The sequence below is a fragment of the Oryzias latipes genome, chromosome 1 (genome assembly GCF_053564925.1).
Source record: "Oryzias latipes strain Hd-rR chromosome 1, Olatipes_Hd-rR_3.1".
In the NCBI taxonomy this organism is placed as follows: Eukaryota; Metazoa; Chordata; class Actinopteri; order Beloniformes; family Adrianichthyidae; genus Oryzias; species Oryzias latipes.
Genome location: NC_136237.1, coordinates 2,854,820 through 2,872,015, shown reverse-complemented (window position 1 = coordinate 2,872,015; position 17,196 = coordinate 2,854,820). Strand labels below are relative to the sequence as shown.

The following is a 17,196-nucleotide window of genomic DNA, read 5'->3' as shown; positions in this document are numbered from 1 at the left end:
TGGCCTGAATTGCCAGATTGACGTCAACAGCCCTCGTCCGTCCAGGGCCCGTGCTGCTACCGTGCGATTTCTAACAATTGGATGGTGGCAGTGGGACGGCAGCACGGGGGAAGAGGGGTGGCAGTCTGAAATCCAATCATCACATGATTTTGGTAACCTTAGAGACCAAATCAATAATCGCCCTGCTGCCTTCCTGCCACCCGCCTGCCGCTGGACTGCCACCACACGACCTCCAAATGTCCCCGGGCGGCCACTGACCGATGTCACAAAATAGTCCACTCACTGTTCAATCGTAACCTTTATCAAAAAATGCGACTGCAGCCACAAACTCATCTGCTGGATGTGCTGAAATACTTGCATCTAAAGGTCACCGTGCACGGTGGCATTTTTGGATAAGTGACCCTAGTCTAAGTGGAGCAGCTGAAAGGCAAAGAAATAGGATTTTGAATCTTTAAATATGATATTTTTCCATTAAAAAGGAGAAATTGTCAAATTAATTTACCTTTCAGGTTACGTCTTATATACCATAGAACTAGACTACTGAATTTTATAAATGGCGTATACTTGTATAGCGCTTTGAAGGCCCAAACAATGGTGCCAACCTGTAACCACCAGGAGCAATGTGGGGTTCAGTGCCTTGCTCAAGGAACTGAACCTGCGATCCTCTGATCACAGGCCGACCTTCCACCTGCGCACCACGGCCGCCCCACAAATTCTATGAATATTTTCGCCATCTTTTTGAGGTTGGATGGATTTTTTTTTGCACAGCTGAAAGCGTGTAAACGGTGCAGCCCGAGCTGTGAAGGTTCAGCCGTTCAGGATGGATTTATAGCAACAACTACAAAAAGAAAAAAACTTGTAAAAAGTGTCAGTGTCTGGATTTAGTTTTTTTTTTAGTTGCATGTTTCACCAGGTGATAACTCTGAAGGATGGTTTTCGTGACATTACAGAATTTTGTCAAAAATATATATTTTTATTTAAGGGGGATTTAAAGCTGCAGATGTAAACAGCATCCAGCGCCGTCAACACGTGGAGACTTTCCATTCGCTGAGCTTTGGAAGCTTCGTTGCTAGGTAACACTGTGGCAATGCATTCTGGGGGTTGTAGGTAATTGTTTTACAAAGGGATTACCCCTGTCATGCACACAGCCAGCTTTTAACTACATTTCCCAAGGTGCAACGGTTCCAGAAGAGCCCGCCCCTTTCGGTCACATGACGTGCTGGCTCCGGGCCGCAGTCGCTGACAGCTCGTTGCTTCGCCGCTGGAAGACGAGACTCCGTTTCTGCTTCACCATGAAGCTGCAGTGGTTCGCCGCGGTTCTGTGTCTCGGGGCGCGTGCCATGGCGGGAAAGTATTCCCGGGAGGTGAACGAGCCCAGGCCGGGCGGTGCGGATGATGAGCAGACGGTGGAGTTCAGGATAGCGAAGCTGAACCAGGTGTGGGAGAAGGCGAAGCGGGTACGTACGTTCACCACGCACGAGCTGCATAGCGGTTTCGGTACCGGGGGTCCAGCAGACCGGAAAACCGTTTTTACCCGGTGTGAAACAGATCTCCCGTTATTCGTTTGACCTCAAATCACTTTGTGACGTGACGTCACGCCATCCATCCCTGATCTTCAGAACCTGTTGGAACCCTTACGGGGTCACGGGGTTGCTGGAGCCTATCCCAGCTGCTGTTGGGCTGCAGGGCCTCACACTTACACACTTAAGGTCAATTTGGAGACACCAACTCACTTCTGAGGCGTGTTTTTGGACTGTGGGAGGAGACCACAGAAAACCCATGAGGACAGTCCACACAGAAAGGACCCAATCAGGATTTGAACCAGCGCCGTCTCGCTGCCGGGCCGTGCAGCCCATGATGTCACACCAAGATGCAAAAAATGTGTTAGAGGTGGGGTCCCCTATCAAAGGTGTACTAAATCCTTGGTCTATGCAAAAACTGAGACAGTTTACTTGAAGATTACTTTTTATATATTGTAACTATTTAAATGTAAATGTTGTGAACCTAAAACGTTCCAATTTAGTCTGTTATTCAGTTGGTACACATCCTGCTCCACTACTCAAATAGGTAAAGTTCAAGTCTACTACTTTTAGCTAAGTGACTTGAGTCACAACTAACGTCTCACACGCAGACTTGAAACTTTACTTTTGAGACTTGACCTCACAGACTCTGAATTTGACTTGTAACTTGTCCTTAAAGGCTTGGAACTTGACTTAAGAGTCAACCGTACAGACTAGAGACTTGAGATATGAGACTCAACCGCAAAGTCTTGGGACAGGACCTCTAAAATTTGAGACTCAACACTAAAGATCTGAGACTGGACCATAAAGATTTGAGACTTGACCTCAAAGACTAGACTTGACTTGAGACTTTTATCTAAAGACTTGGAACTCATCCTCAAAAGCTTGAGACCTGACTTAAAGCTCAAACGTACTGACTAGAGACTTGAGGTATGAGACTCTATCACAGAGTCTTTAGACAGGACCTTAAAGTTTTGAGACTCAACCCTAAACATTTGAGACTTGACCTCAAAGACTCTAGACTTGACTTGAGACTTGTCCTTAAAGACTTGGAACTCATCCTGAAAGACTTAGAACTTGACTTAAGACTATAAAATCAACCATAAAATCTTGGGACAGGACCTCAAAGATTTGAGACCTGACCTCAAAGTTTGGGGACTTAACGTGACACTCGACCTCAAAGAAGTCCTGTTTTTTGTCTCCACAAACTGGTTACAGTAGTTTCATGAAAACCTGTGACCATTAAATATTCATATGAACTCAATGTGGCTGCAAGAAGGCCACTGGTTCAAGTCCCGGCTGGGGGACCTGAACCAGAACACAGACGGGGGACCTTTCTGTGTGGAGTTAGCATGTTCTCCCCGTGCATGCGTGGGTTTCTCCGGGTACTTTGGCTTCCTCCCACCGTCCAAAAACATGCTTCATAGGTTCATTGGTCACCAAGTGAGGATGTTGGTGTGCGTGGGTGTGTGATGCCCCCTGGCTTCCCCCTCGTGACCCGGAGAGGGATAAATTTGGTTTAGAAGACGAATGAATGAATGAATGAACTCAATGCTTCATCGATGACACTTGACTTGAGTGACGAATGCTACTTGAAAAAGTCAGACTTTCCTCCAGAAACCTTTAAAAAGTTGGCATCTCGATGCAAACCCTTTTCCTGAGTCGTGTTTGATGCAGAGCAAAGGTTTTTCCCGAACACGGGAACAGACGGTTTGGTGTCTGCTCCCCCCCGCAGATGCAGATGCCGCCGGTCCGGCAGGCCGAGCTGCACAGCGACCTGAAGATCCAGGAGAAGGACGAGCTTCAGTGGAAGAAGCTGAAGGTGGAAGGGCTGGATGAAAGCGGGGAGAAGGAGGCTCAGCTCAGGCGCAACTTCCACGGTGAGCCGGCGCCAGGCCCTCTGCAGTCGGGACGACTTTCAGACGGGCTCCTGGCTTTCTCTGACCTCCACAGCCTGTAGAAGTTATTTTTGCTTTTCAAAATGTCACAAAAAGATCAACTTAAAATCGGTTCCTTCCATAAATCCTTGTCCAGCAGTTGTTTATTTTGTATCAGCTGTCTTCATTGTTAGCAAAGAGAGAGACCCCGGTATCTCAGCTTTCAAAAGAAGAGATTATTTGAATCACATCTTTGCCTTGGATGTTCTTATTGAGGTTAACGTCAAGGTCAGAAAAACTTCTAGTTGGCATTTTTTCTGTTGTGATATCCAAACACAAGTCCAAGGAGAACCACTGTGACTTGCTGTTCATGTGGATTTGTTTAGAAAGTCCTACAAAGGATGCTGGAAAAGTTCTAATGCATCCATCTTCTTACCCTGCTATAACCGGAGTCTCGGCTACTGTTGGGTGAAGGCGGAGGACGTCCTGGACAGGACAGGGACAGCTTAGAGTAACCAATGATGCGTGTTTTTGGACTGTGGGAGGAAGGCGGAGCGCCCAAAGAAAACCCACACATGCACGGGGAGCTTTAATGCTAACAAGATCATTAGAAAGTCAATTCAAACCAAAAATCTCTTTATTCAGAGTTTCAGAGTGTAAAACAGGAGACTGCTCCTTTGATCACGGTTCTGTTTCGGCAGACGAACTTACATTTCTGGTGATTACATATCTGTGTGTGAACTGAGGTGGTCCTAGTCCAGACTCCTGTGGAACACCATCGGTCGCTGCATTTTCACGGACAAAAGTTAGCGGAATGAACGCCAGATCAGAATAAAAATGCGTCATGTGAACACGCCGTTCAGAACTCAGACTCGTTCGGATAGAATTTCCTTCCGATGGAGATGGTAGATTATGCCGATCGTTGATCCGATCGTGGTGCATAGAAACAGTTTATTCTGGTGAACGAAGTTTTTCTGGACCCGTGTAAACGGTTCAACGCTAATCCGATTTCTGATCCGATCCAAGACATTTTGCACATAGACCTGCAGAGACTGGAGTGTTTCTTAACTGAGACGTCATCTTTGTGGAGTTTATACATTTTTGTGTTGGTTTGACGTCAATTTTCTGTTTCTTGTTTTGTTTAAAGACCCGTTTTTGTTACGATTTTTTTGTTTTTTGTTTAAGACGTCTCAACGATGTTGTTGTTAGTGATACTTCAGAGTTGTGCTTAAATATTTTCACTCTGGTTGTTAAGCGTTTTGTCGAACGTGGTGCAGGATGCTGGTCCAGGCTTATTTTTTTTACAGCAGTGATGAGGTTCCAGAAAATATGCTGCGTGGGGCCTTCAGATTGTTTTAAAGACCAATGAAAATGCTGCTTTTGGTGCTTTTAACACCTTCTTGTAGCATTTTTCTCCCGATGGAGGACATGTGTGAGAGAATTTCGATCTCCAGTGAAAGCGCTCCCAGTGTTCCTTTGATTAGGATTATGCGGTTTTCAACAATGGAGCAGAGGATGATGGGAGTGGGACCCGGTTCTGTGAACGTCTCATAAAAGTCCAGTTCTCCAGCGGTGGAGTGTAAAAGTGAGAGACGCACATCTCTGTCGGCCTCTTTGACGGTTGTCACAGCATGGAGTTGGTTTAAATCGCCTCAAGAGCCCTCAGGGTGGGAATGGGACACAAAGAGCAGCACCAATCGTTTCACAAAGTGCCCTCCGAGCAAAGAAGGAAAACTTTGGACCCGATCATGCCAGCAGAGTCTCGTAAATGTTTCCTGACGTCTGCTGTTTTTTCCCCTCTCACGTGCAACTTCACCGTCTTTGGCTTCTCAAAGTCCACTTAGGTTTTCTTCAGGTGTTCAGGATGAAATAAAGTCCATAAGGGGAGGAATGATCGTGAACTTCCAGCTCCTTCAGTGGTACTTTGACCCCTTCAGGGGGTCGGTGGAGGAACATCACCCCCCTGAAGGGGTCAAACTACCGTCACCCTCCTCATGGGGTGGTTCTTGATGTTCAGCACTTTTTCCCTCTGGTAGTAACTTTAATGAGGGCGGCATAAATGGGGTCAACTGTCGGGTCACGGCGGTGCTGCTGACGCGGCGCTGAGTCATCTGCTCCCATAACTGGAGCAGAATGAGAAGTTTGGTTTCTTCAGAGTTCGCTGCAGTTCATCTTCAGTCATTCATCTTCTAATCCGTTGGTTCCCTCTCGGGGTCACGGGGCTGCCGGAGCCTAAACCCGGCCACTCGTGGGCGAAGGCAGGGGGCATCCTGGACGTCTGGACACTCACCCATACTCACATCTAGGGACTATTTAGAGCGGGGGTCCCCAAACGTTTTCCAGCGAGGGCCACATGACGTTTCCATTCTCTGATCGGGGGCCAGGGTCAGTTTGAAACAGAAAAGTGTGACGATCGCAGGGGTGTCTAAATGTAAACATTTATCGTTTCCCAGAAAGCCACACATAACCAAATATATTAATGACCCGATCTGATATCTGTTCTTTACATTAAAAGTCAGGAAATGTCTAGTATCACCGTCTGCTGAGCTCACAGCCCACTTTTTAGCTTTGAGAGTTTGTCTGCTCGCATTTGCTCCGTCATATTTGTCTTTGTGATGATGGGTGGGGGTCGCATTCCAGTTCCATGACTGGGACAAAGTGAGGTTCTGTAGAAGCCTTTTTAGGTTGGCCCCCGTTTCAATCCAAATAAGCTTCATTGACGTGAAGAAACAATTCCAGGGATTCCGTTGGGCCGGCCCACTTCACCCCAGTTTTCCAGGCTTCCATTAGTCTCCATCACATGGACGGCTAAATAAAATAAAATAAAATAATAATGCAAAAAAATAAATTACAAGGGTCTCTCTCTGGTATCGTTGAGGGGGCCGGGTCAAATGGGGGCCGCAGTCTGGGGACCCCCTGATTTAGAGTAACCAATGAACCTATGAAGCATGTCTTTGGGTGGTGGGAGGAAGCCGAACAGACAAATTCCTCAAACAAACTCCACGCAGAAAAGTCCCCCATTGGTGTTCTGGTTCAGGTCCCCCAGTTGGGATTTGGATTGGGGGGACCTTGTTGCTGTGAGAAAATGGCGCTAACCACTGTGCCACCGTGCAGCCGGTAAACCACATTGACTTTATTCAAATGTTCACGACGAGTGGATGAGTCCGCCGGGTTTGCTTGAACCAACGGCACCTCATCTCCTGCTGAACCGCAGTCCGTTGGCGTTCGTGGGCGGCGCCGCTCGCTGCTGCCGCTCGCTGCTGCCGCTCGCTGCTGCCGCTCGCTGCTGCCGCTCTTTCCAGCGCGGCCGCTTTCAGGTGAACTGACGAGCGTCTCCCCGTTGTCTGGTTTAAGTGATGAACGTGTGCGTTGTTTTCTGTGCTTGTCCTCCATTGCTTCGAGCTGAGAGGCTCGTTCTTTCACAGCAGCGTTTGTTTGAAAGTGTCACGTCGGTGTCGTGCAGTGATCCTCGCCAAGTACGGCATGGATGGGAAGAGGGACACGCGGCCGCTGGAGAGCAACTCTCTGAAGGACCACGAGCCCAAAGACGGAGACACTTTTGAGGATCCGCGCCTGGACAAACTCTGGAACAAGGTTTGTGTGGACCAGGAGGGAGGAGCAGCACTAGCAGGGTTGGAGTTTGGGTGATACTGAGGATGGAAAGGGGTTCTGGTCCAATCAGATCAAGGATTGAGACGGTGGCGGTCTCTGTTTCACAGCCTTTATGCAAAGTTGACGTTTTATCTGCAGCTTGTATAAAGATGAAGAAGGAACAGCTTTCAGTTTTTTCCAGCTGTGACTTTTGTTCCTTGAATTCCTAGAACTTTTGAAGACATTATAAGACTACATGGATTATAAATCCTGTCACCTGTTCAGGTTGGTGGTGTAGTGGTATGACATGCAGGCTGTGATGCACAAGGTTTTCTGATCAAAACTAAGCGCAGGCATTTTTCACCAACATATTTTTTGTTATTTTGCTGTTTTAACTTTGATCATTTATTTCTTTACTTTTTTGGCCAATCATTACCCCTTAAGTTTCACTTTTTCATTCAGCAATATATCACTCAACCCGGCATTTTTCTTCTGGAAATGCAGCTCCTTCTAGTTTATGATTTAAAATGGATCATTTCTGTCCCCAAAGAGTTTCTGCTGCTAGATCCACGCCACAGAATCTCATTTCTGCTCAACATGCAAGAACCTCAACAATCAAACAGCTGACCGAGAAGCAGCAGGCTAGTAGCAGTTACCCGCACTTAAAAAAGTGCGGGTGTTACCACCGTATGGAACCCCTGCGCCCTATTCTAGTCACCCATAAGGTACCGTTCGGTGCAGCTAAACGGGTCCATTTCAAATGCTCAGAATACCAGAAATGTAGCCAGTGATGGCTAGCTGGTGCTTTAAGCTCTTGGTGTCTCATTTGTACGAAATTAGTTTGGTTTTTCTTGTCAAACAAACTGCAACCTCCTAAAAGTACATCTGTCTTCCCTGCTGTAAATTTTCACTCCTGCAGAACAGGTGCGATGCAATCTTTTCAGGTTTTCCACTAACAAGTATAACAATAATCCGTTTTATTTAACAGGGCCCTCAAGGATGCTGAACACAAGTTATAAACACAGTGAAAAGCCAGAAACCGATTTGAGAAAAAGGAAGTGGTGGTTTTTTTTACGCCTGTGGGAGGAATTTGAGGCAGAACTTGGATTTAATTGGGAGGCGGTGCAGCTGCTGGAGTATCGGCGTGATGCGGTGGCAGAGGGGGGGGGGGGGGGGTTGGTGGCGATCCCAGCTGCTGGGGAAGTTTGTGAGAGAGGCCGAAGAGGAGGGAGGTACAGTAGTCCAGACGACTGGTGATGATGAGGCTTTGAACCAGGAGGGAGGCAGTCTGGGGGGGTGAGGAGTGTTTCTGAGGCGAGCCTGTGTGATGCTATTGATGTGGGCGTGGAAAGAGAGGGAGCTGTCCAGGTTGACACAGGGGGGGGGTGGAGGTGACTGACGAGTGGTTGATGGACTTTGAAGATGCCGGTGATGAGACCCACAGACTTATTCCCGTTAAGTTGGAGAGAATTGGAAGGAAACCAGGATTTAAGTTCAGACCATGAACTGTGTCTGAGAACTGGACTGAGTCACGCGCACGCACGCACACGCACACACTCACACACACGCGCACGCACGCACACGCACACACTCACACACACACACACACACACCCCGGCGTTCTAAACAGTAAGTGGGTCCACGAAGCCAAAATCCCAAAGTCATTCGATTGGTCAAAATCATTCCTCGGAAATCTTTTTAACATGTTCTTGATAATCCTCATTTTTTAGGAAATTCTTTCTGTAGTTTGAGTGATTTAAGTGAATTGGCCAATCGGATGCTCTAACACGGTCAACGTTTGACAGATTCTCCCGATACCGCGTTCAAGCGGTAGGGGTGCGATCTCGCAGCAAGCTCACTGCTGATTGGTGAGAGTGGTTTGCCATAAAACCATTGACTAAGATTAATCACTGCTTACTGAGGATTTGACTGTGGGAAATGGGTCCTGATTTCAAAATAAAAGTTTCTGCTGTCCTTTCATTAAAAAAAAAAAAGAAAACATTTTACATATAAGGTGACGTGCCTGTTAACGCATGTTAACACAGCTGATAATAGCGACATCTAGTTTAATTTTCATTCGTGACACAAATCGTGCATTTTACAAGGATTTGGTGAGGAAGAAGAGGGCCTGGGGCCTGACTGCCAAAGACATGAACTATTTGACATGGGGGTGGCAGAACAAACCACTCCTCCAGGATCTAGGGGTAGTGGGGGCGGAACCAGAAAAAAACACCTTCAACACAGATTCAAACTTCTCAGGAATCTGAACAAACCCACCTAATAGTCCTTTTTTGCTGGGGGGGGGGTCTCCACCAGGCCAGGAACTCTGCAAAATTTTCTGACGAGGAGCTGGCGAACCTGAGGAGAGAGTTCCAGCACCACAGGGAGAAGATCCAGGAGTACAACCTCCTGATGGACACGGTCAGCAGGACTGAGGGTGAGTCGCTGGTGGGGGCCGGCTTCCTGCCCTCACGCTTCACCTTTTAAAGTTGATGCTAACCGTAAAGGTCCGGCTGTGATTGGACAGGACAGGTTGAGCTGCATCCTTCATTAAGTTTTCATTGGTTCTGATTCTCAGATTGAATGGACACAGGACACTGGTTTAATGCTGCAAATGAACGCATCGTTTAAATCCCTTCATGAGTCGCATCACTTCCTGTTGCACAGATTGTCTGACTCAGTTTTGTTCGGGGGAAAGAAAAAGCTGTTCCTGGAAACACATCAGTTGTTTGGTAATAAAAACAAAAAGAACAGATTTTAGGGCCAAGCTTTGAAGCTAAAGGATTCTCCAGAATTCATAATCGACGGTTTTAGGTTTTTCTGAGAAAAGCTTAGGCCTAAAACTGTCCCTCCCTCCTGAAGGACAGTTTCTCTCTGTACTTTTGTTTCTTTCTACTTATTTTCTCAGTTTGGTTTCAACTAAGCACTCGTGCCAATTTTTCCTGAAGTCCGCTAGATGTTTTTGTTTATCAGTCAAAAAAAGGGAAAACAGACTTTAAGAAGATGGTTTGATTACATGGTGTATACAAAATTTTAAAAGAGAGGAAAAACTATGGCTATGACAGACTGGCAACCTGTCCAGGGTGTCCCCTGCCTTTGCCCATAAGTGCCTGGGATAGGCTCCAGCAGCCCCGTGACCCCGAAAGGGTCAAACAGAAGACGACGAATGAATGAAAAACTATAAAAATCGCCTCAGAAACGCAGGTTTTTGCTCTATTTTACAAGTGAGTTCCAGTAATCAATGAACAAAACCATTTTTTCCACAAACTTATAAAAAAAGACAAAGTAAATGTGTATGATGGTGTGCCAAAATATCGATATGGTGATATATCGCGATATTTATTCCCGTGATTGATTCTCAATGCGTCTTCATCAAGTATCGACCTTTTATTTATGTTTGAAGACCCCGTAAAACGTTATATTAATCACGGGCGAACGAAGAAAAATACACATTCAAACAAAGATGGCGGAGGAGAAAAACATGGAGAATAGTGAGAGCAGCAAGTTTTTTTTTGTATTTTTTTCCCCCCTTTTTCCTTTATTTACTTTTTTTTTTTTCGCAGTTTTTTTTTTTTATTGAACAATTGCAACATACAAGACAAGAAAATACAAATACATGACATTCTCCAGAGCGAGGAAGTGAGCGTCAATGGTGTCGGTGGTCAGGCAATGCCCCCCCCCCACCCCACCCACTCCTCTGTCAGGTTCAGTCACATTGATCTGAGAGCCGAGCTGACAGCCCCCTCAGGTCTTCAGGGATGGGGGGGGTCTGCCGGTCTCAGACGGCTGGTGCCTGACGTTCTCCTCCAACAGTCCAGGAGCATTTTTCCGCCCGTCTGATACCTTTTGAGCGGTCAGAAGACGGTATGTTGCCTTGAGGGTGGGGTCCGGTCACCTTTACAACCCCCCCCCCCAGTCTCTCCCTCTGTTGTCTTTGTCTCTTGTTCTAAATGTCAGCTGACATTCGGCCGTCAGCGGCCTTTGTTTGGGTTCTCCTCGCCACGGCTCAGGTGTGAAGCAGACAGGAAGTGCTCAGCCGCTCCAAGTCCTTCAGGTTGCATCATGCAGGAAGTTCCAGCTGCTGTGGAATGCTCACTTTGTGTCCTCATGTCACTTTGTGTCCTCATACCTCTGCAGAAACGCACAAGAACGTGATCGCCCCCCTGGAGGGCGACGCCAAGGAGCACGTGCTGCAGCAGAAGCACACGGAGCTGAAGCAGAAGATGAGGGACCTGAACCACGGCTTCGAGCGTCTCCGCGAAATCAGCCACAAGGGCTTCAGCGAAGACAGCGGTGAGAGACGCACGCCTCCTAATGGCTGCAGCTTCGTCCTCGTAACCGTAGTAACGCTCTGTGAGCTGCATTCCCTCCCCACACGCTGCAGCTCTTCTACAGATGTTAGTTTTGTGCGTTTGTCTTGGTCTAAATCCGCTGGATGTTGTGGTCGGAGGAGCAGAACTGATCACCTCATCAGCACAAACCTTTCCCGCGTCCTCCCCTGTGCTGAACGGGGACTCGCTAGGGACGCGTCTGTCCTCCAGCCTGTCTGTCTGCATCGTCTCCTCACCCCTCTGTCTGTGTCTCGCTGCCTCATAGAGTTTCGGGAGCCTCGTGTGATTGAACTGTGGGAGGCCGCCAAGAGAGCCAACCTGAGCAGAGACGAGCTGGACTCTCTGAAGGTACTGATGCTTTCTGCCATTCCTATACCATTGTTGTTTGGTTCCTCCGTTCTGATTGGCTGCAGGGTGACCATTAAAAAATGATAATATTCAACCTAAAAAAGTAGTTCCAGTCTCAAAGCCTGAATGTTCTGTAACATTGAACTGAACAGCCTAAAGTTGAAACATAGTTTGTTTGGGAGGTCATGATCTAAACAAAAGGATGATATTCTGGTATCCAGTTAATCACAGTGACTTGGAACATAAATATGAAATCAATTATTAGTACTGTCTTATAGTAATATCTTATTGTTTTTACTGTTTTATATAGTTCTTCCCAAGAAGTAAACTATTTAAAGGAAAATCTTTTTTTTTTTTTTTTTTTTAAAGCTTTTATAAGATTATTATACCCCACACGGTCCTGGTCCGCACACGGTCCGGGTCTACCCCGGCTTGGTCCACACACGGTCCTGGTCCACACACGGTCCAGGTCTACCCCCGGCTTGGTCCACACACGGTCCGGGTCCACACACGGTCCAGATCCACACACGGTCCAGGTCTACCCCGGCTTGGTCCACACACGGTCCTGGTCCACACGCGGTCCAGGTCTACCCCCGGCTTGGTCCACACACGGTCCGGGTCCACACACGGTCCAGATCCACACACGGTCCAGGTCTACCCCCGGCTTGGTCCACACACGGTCCAGATCCACACACGGTCCAGGTCTACCCCCGGCTTGGTCCACACAGGGTCCGGGTCCACACACGGTCCTGGTCCACACACGGTCCAGGTCTACCCCCGGCTTGGTCCACACACGGTCCGGGTCCACACACGGTCCAGATCCACACACGGTCCAGGTCTACCCCCGGCTTGGTCCACACAGGGTCCGCACACGGTCCTGGTCCGCATACGGTCCAGATCCACACACGGTCCTGGTCCGCATACGGTCCAGATCCACACACGGTCCTGGTCCACACACGGTCCAGATCCACACACGGTCCAGGTCTACCCCCGGCTTGGTCCACACACGGTCCTGGTCCACACACGGTCCAGATCCACACACGGTCCAGGTCTACCCCCGGCTTGGTCCACACACGGTCCTGGTCCGCATACGGTCCTGGTCCGCATACGGTCCTGGTCCACACACGGTCCTGGTCCGCACACAGTGCTGGTCCACACACGGTCCAGGTCCGCACACGGTGCTGGTCCACACACCCTCCAGGTTAGGGTTGGGCGATGTCCCCTAACTTGGCCGTTGACGATGTTTGCTGTCAACCATCGGGATGGACGATGACATCGTCGGGGGGGGGGGGGTATTTTTACATTTTTCGTTCTTATATAACTGCTATTCGTTATTTTGCTTTTTTCATTTTATTTCCCAACTAATGACTTATCCGCGATGATCCAGTATAAACTGAGGGAAGTGACTTTAACAGAAAAAGTAACAAGCAAGATAGAAAAGAAGTAGTCGCTCCCGCACTTAATAAGTGAAGTGGACCGGCGGAGCGCGGACTTAAAGCTTTGTGTTTGATGGGAGGGGGGTACATGAGCGGTATGTGTGGGAGATTTAAGACTGCGATCCGTCCCGCAGCTCTAGGGGTACAAGCAACCGAACTCAGAACCGGGTCTAAACGTGTGTCTGAGCACAGCTCGGATCGTCAGCACACACAGCGGTTTGAGCTTCAAAGCAGAAATGTCGCTCAGTCCTTAGAAAACATTCAAACAATCACGCGGATTTGTGTTTCCAGTCGTGTCCCGACTAAATAAAGGCTGATGTTATTCTTACACGTTTACGTGCAGCGCCACCCAAAGCTAATGTTGTTAGCCCGTGTTAGCATACTGCTAATCCTGGCTCCGTACAGAAAAAGCACTGACCACACGGATTAAAATTCAAATGATGAGCGAACAGGTGTTTGATAATAACCGTAACATTATTAAAAGCACGTTTAGAAGATCATCTCGTTTTTTACCGAGCTGACATGTCAATATATATAGCCGCTCGGTGCTGTTATCGTTTTGTATTGAATTGTTACATCCAATAAAGTTTGGAAAAAAAGCCGCTCGGCGGAAGTTGTATCCCCTTCCGGTTTTCAAACTGCGCATGTGCGAATGATTTATTCCGACCGAAATTGTGACCTTAGTGAACGTTTTTATATTCTGAAAACATTTTTCTGGGCCCATCTACACGGTTGGATTCCAATCCGACCATTGATCCCATCAAGATATTTTGTACATGTAACCGTGGCTTATGGTGTCGACGCGCAACGTGGCGGGGGCGTGGCATCACGATGGTGGTCTCTCCATCGGGATGTCAGTCACCCATCACGATGGACGATGATATCGTCCATCGGCACAACCCTAGTCCAGGTCCGCACACGATCCTGGTCCGCACACGGTCCTGGTCCGCACACGGTGCTGGTCCGCACACGATCCAGGTCCGCACACGATCCTGGTCCACACACGGTCCTGGTCCGCACACGGTGCTGGTCCGCACACGATCCTGGTCCACACACGGTCCTGGTCCACACACGGTCCAGATCCACACACAGTCCAGGTCTACACACGGTCCAGATCCACACACAGTCCAGGTCTACACACGGTCCAGATCCACACACAGTCCAGGTCTACACACGATCCTGGTCCACACACGGTCCAGATCCACACACAGTCCAGGTCTACACACGGTCCAGATCCACACACAGTCCAGGTCTACACACGGTCCTGGTCCACACACGGTCCTGGTCCACACACGGTCCTGGTCCACACACGGTCCTGGTCCACACACGGTCCTGGTCCGCACACGGTGCTGGTCCGCACACGGTCCTGGTCCACACACGGTCCAGATCCACACACAGTCCAGGTCTACACACGGTCCTGGTCCGCATACGGTCCAGATCCACACACGGTCCAGGTCTACCCCCGGCTTGGTCCACACACGGTCCAGGTCTACCCCCGGCTTGGTCCACACACGGTCCAGGTCCACACATGGTCCTGGTCCGCATACGGTCCAGATCCACACACAGTCCAGGTCTACACACGGTCCTGGTCCACACACGGTCCTGGTCCACACACGGTCCTGGTCCACACACAGTCCAGGTCTACACACGGTCCTGGTCCACACACGGTCCAGGTCCACACACGGTCCTGGTCCACACACGGTCCAGATCCACACATGGTCCTGGTCCACACACGGTCCAGATCCACACACAGTCCAGGTCTACACACGGTCCTGGTCCACACACGGTCCTGGTCCACACACGGTCCAGATCCACACACAGTCCAGGTCTACACACGGTCCTGGTCCGCATACGGTCCAGATCCACACACGGTCCAGGTCTACCCCCGGCTTGGTCCACACACGGTCCAGGTCTACCCCCGGCTTGGTCCACACACGGTCCAGGTCCACACATGGTCCTGGTCCGCATACGGTCCAGATCCACACACAGTCCAGGTCTACACACGGTCCTGGTCCACACACGGTCCTGGTCCACACACGGTCCTGGTCCACACACGGTCCAGATCCACACACAGTCCAGGTCTACACACGGTCCTGGTCCACACACGGTCCAGGTCCACACATGGTCCTGGTCCACACACGGTCCAGATCCACACACAGTCCAGGTGTACACACGGTCCTGGTCCACACACGGTCCTGGTCCACACACGGTCCAGATCCACACACAGTCCAGGTCTACACACGGTCCTGGTCCGCATACGGTCCAGATCCACACACGGTCCAGGTCTACCCCCGGCTTGGTCCACACACGGTCCAGGTCCACACATGGTCCTGGTCCACACGCGGTCTATTCTTTTCTTCTACTAACTTTTCTGTTCAGCATAACTTGAGCCAAAGCTGCTAAACAGAAGTTAGTCGGTGTCTCATCTGCTCTGCCGATAAGCGAAGGATGAACCGCAGCCGTCTGTTTGCTTCCAGGAGGAGCTGCACCACTTTGAGACGAAGGTGGAGAAGCACAGCCACTACAAGGAGCAGCTGGAGCTGTCGCACCAGAAGCTGCAACACGTGGAGGCTTTAGGGGACAGAGAGCACCTCAGGAGAACCCAGGAGAAGTACAACACGCTCTCCGAGAAGACGCGGGAGATGGGCTACAAGGTGAGAAGGCGTCCATTCCTACAGGAATCAGTGCTGCAGACGCAGCCGTCCATGCAGAGACGCACTGTGAGAAGGCAGACGGGGGTTCAAATTAACATCTGACAGAAACTCCATGAGCACACATCAAACATTAGATTGGAGACAGAGTTATTTATAAAGCATAAATGCTACAATACTCCAGTAATCCGTGTTTTTAGAAGATGAATGAAGGCGTCACTCACTGTTGAAGAGGAACCAGCATGAAGCCGTTGACGCCTGAACAGCGCCGCCGCTCGTCATTTCAAGTTATGGACGTTTTTCTGTTCCGTCAGATTCTGTATGTTTTAAAACTTTGAAATATCATTCAGAATTGTTTAACTTTTGAATTTTCTTTCTGAATTTTTCTTTAAACTTTACATTTTATTCTGACTTATTTTTATCCAGCCAATTAAATCATGACACCGCCGTGACGTTAGCTGTTTGAAAATGCAAATGTTTAAAAAATTCAGAATGAAATTTCAAATGATTAAAAAACATTCAGAATCTGATGGAACAGAAAAACTTCCAAACGGACGTGAGCCCTTGGTTCAGTCTATCACGTTCCAGTCGCCCCCTGCTGGACATTACAGGAAACGCATCTTTCTGGCTTGGTTTTCCTCACGGCGGCTGCAGAGTCACGCGTGTCTCCTGGTTTGATTTCAGATGAAGAAGCACATGCAGGACCTGTCCAACAAGATCTCTCGTCAGGGTCTGCAGCACAACGAGCTCTGATGGGCTCACCGGTTCTGGAGCAGAGCCCAGTGGGTACGACCGTCACGTTCAAAGAAAATGATGGTAAAATAATCCGGTTTTTATGGACGATTTTCTACTTTTGTAGTGAGCGTAGGCATCCGCAAATAATCTGTACTGGAAATCTTGTAAATCCTTGTTTCAGGTTTGGTGATTTTGTCGTTTTGTATTTTTGTTTGAAGCATTTTAGTTTGATTTTTGCACAAACCAGCAGTTTAGTTTGGACACAGATGGAGGGCTGCTGCGCCCCCCCCCCCCCCCCCCCCCCTGTTGAAACGGCGCCGTGGTTCTTCCCGGGCGGTCCGCCGATCATTGTGAAAATAATTGTGAGATCAGGGAAGGCCGGCGGCTTTGCCCAACCGATCCCCTGAGGCTTTATTTTCCTGATGAATGTGACTTTGATACGGAGGAAATTGAAACCTTTATTGTTCAGAAACATTAACAAAACGACGACACACGCTATAAAACGTGTCACTGTCTGGTCTGAATAAAAACATTTCTTATTTACAGCCCGACTTTCCCCTGACTGGTCTTTTCTTCATCCGTCGTCCTCAGACGGTTCGTGAGGATCTGAAAACTGAAATCAAATGTTCAGTTGTTGCATCGATTACTGATGACTGACAGCTCCTGACTGACGTGTCCCACTCTGGGGGGGGGGGGGGTAAATGTAA

The 17,196-nt window shown here is 48.8% G+C and overlaps 1 protein-coding gene across 1 annotated transcript; it reads left to right on the top strand.

Moving 5' to 3' along the window:
• The first annotated feature begins 1,162 nt into the window (after nt 1-1,162).
• Nucleotides 1,163-17,034, top strand: lrpap1 (low density lipoprotein receptor-related protein associated protein 1). Its single transcript, XM_023960998.2, has 8 exons — nt 1,163-1,457; nt 3,256-3,400; nt 6,861-6,991; nt 9,305-9,425; nt 11,126-11,281; nt 11,585-11,667; nt 15,581-15,757; nt 16,439-17,034. The coding sequence occupies exons 1-8, from the start codon at nt 1,212-1,214 to the stop codon at nt 16,505-16,507; spliced, it is 1,128 nt and encodes a 375-aa protein (XP_023816766.1). The 5' UTR covers nt 1,163-1,211; the 3' UTR covers nt 16,508-17,034.
• The last annotated feature ends 162 nt before the right edge of the window (nt 17,035-17,196 follow it).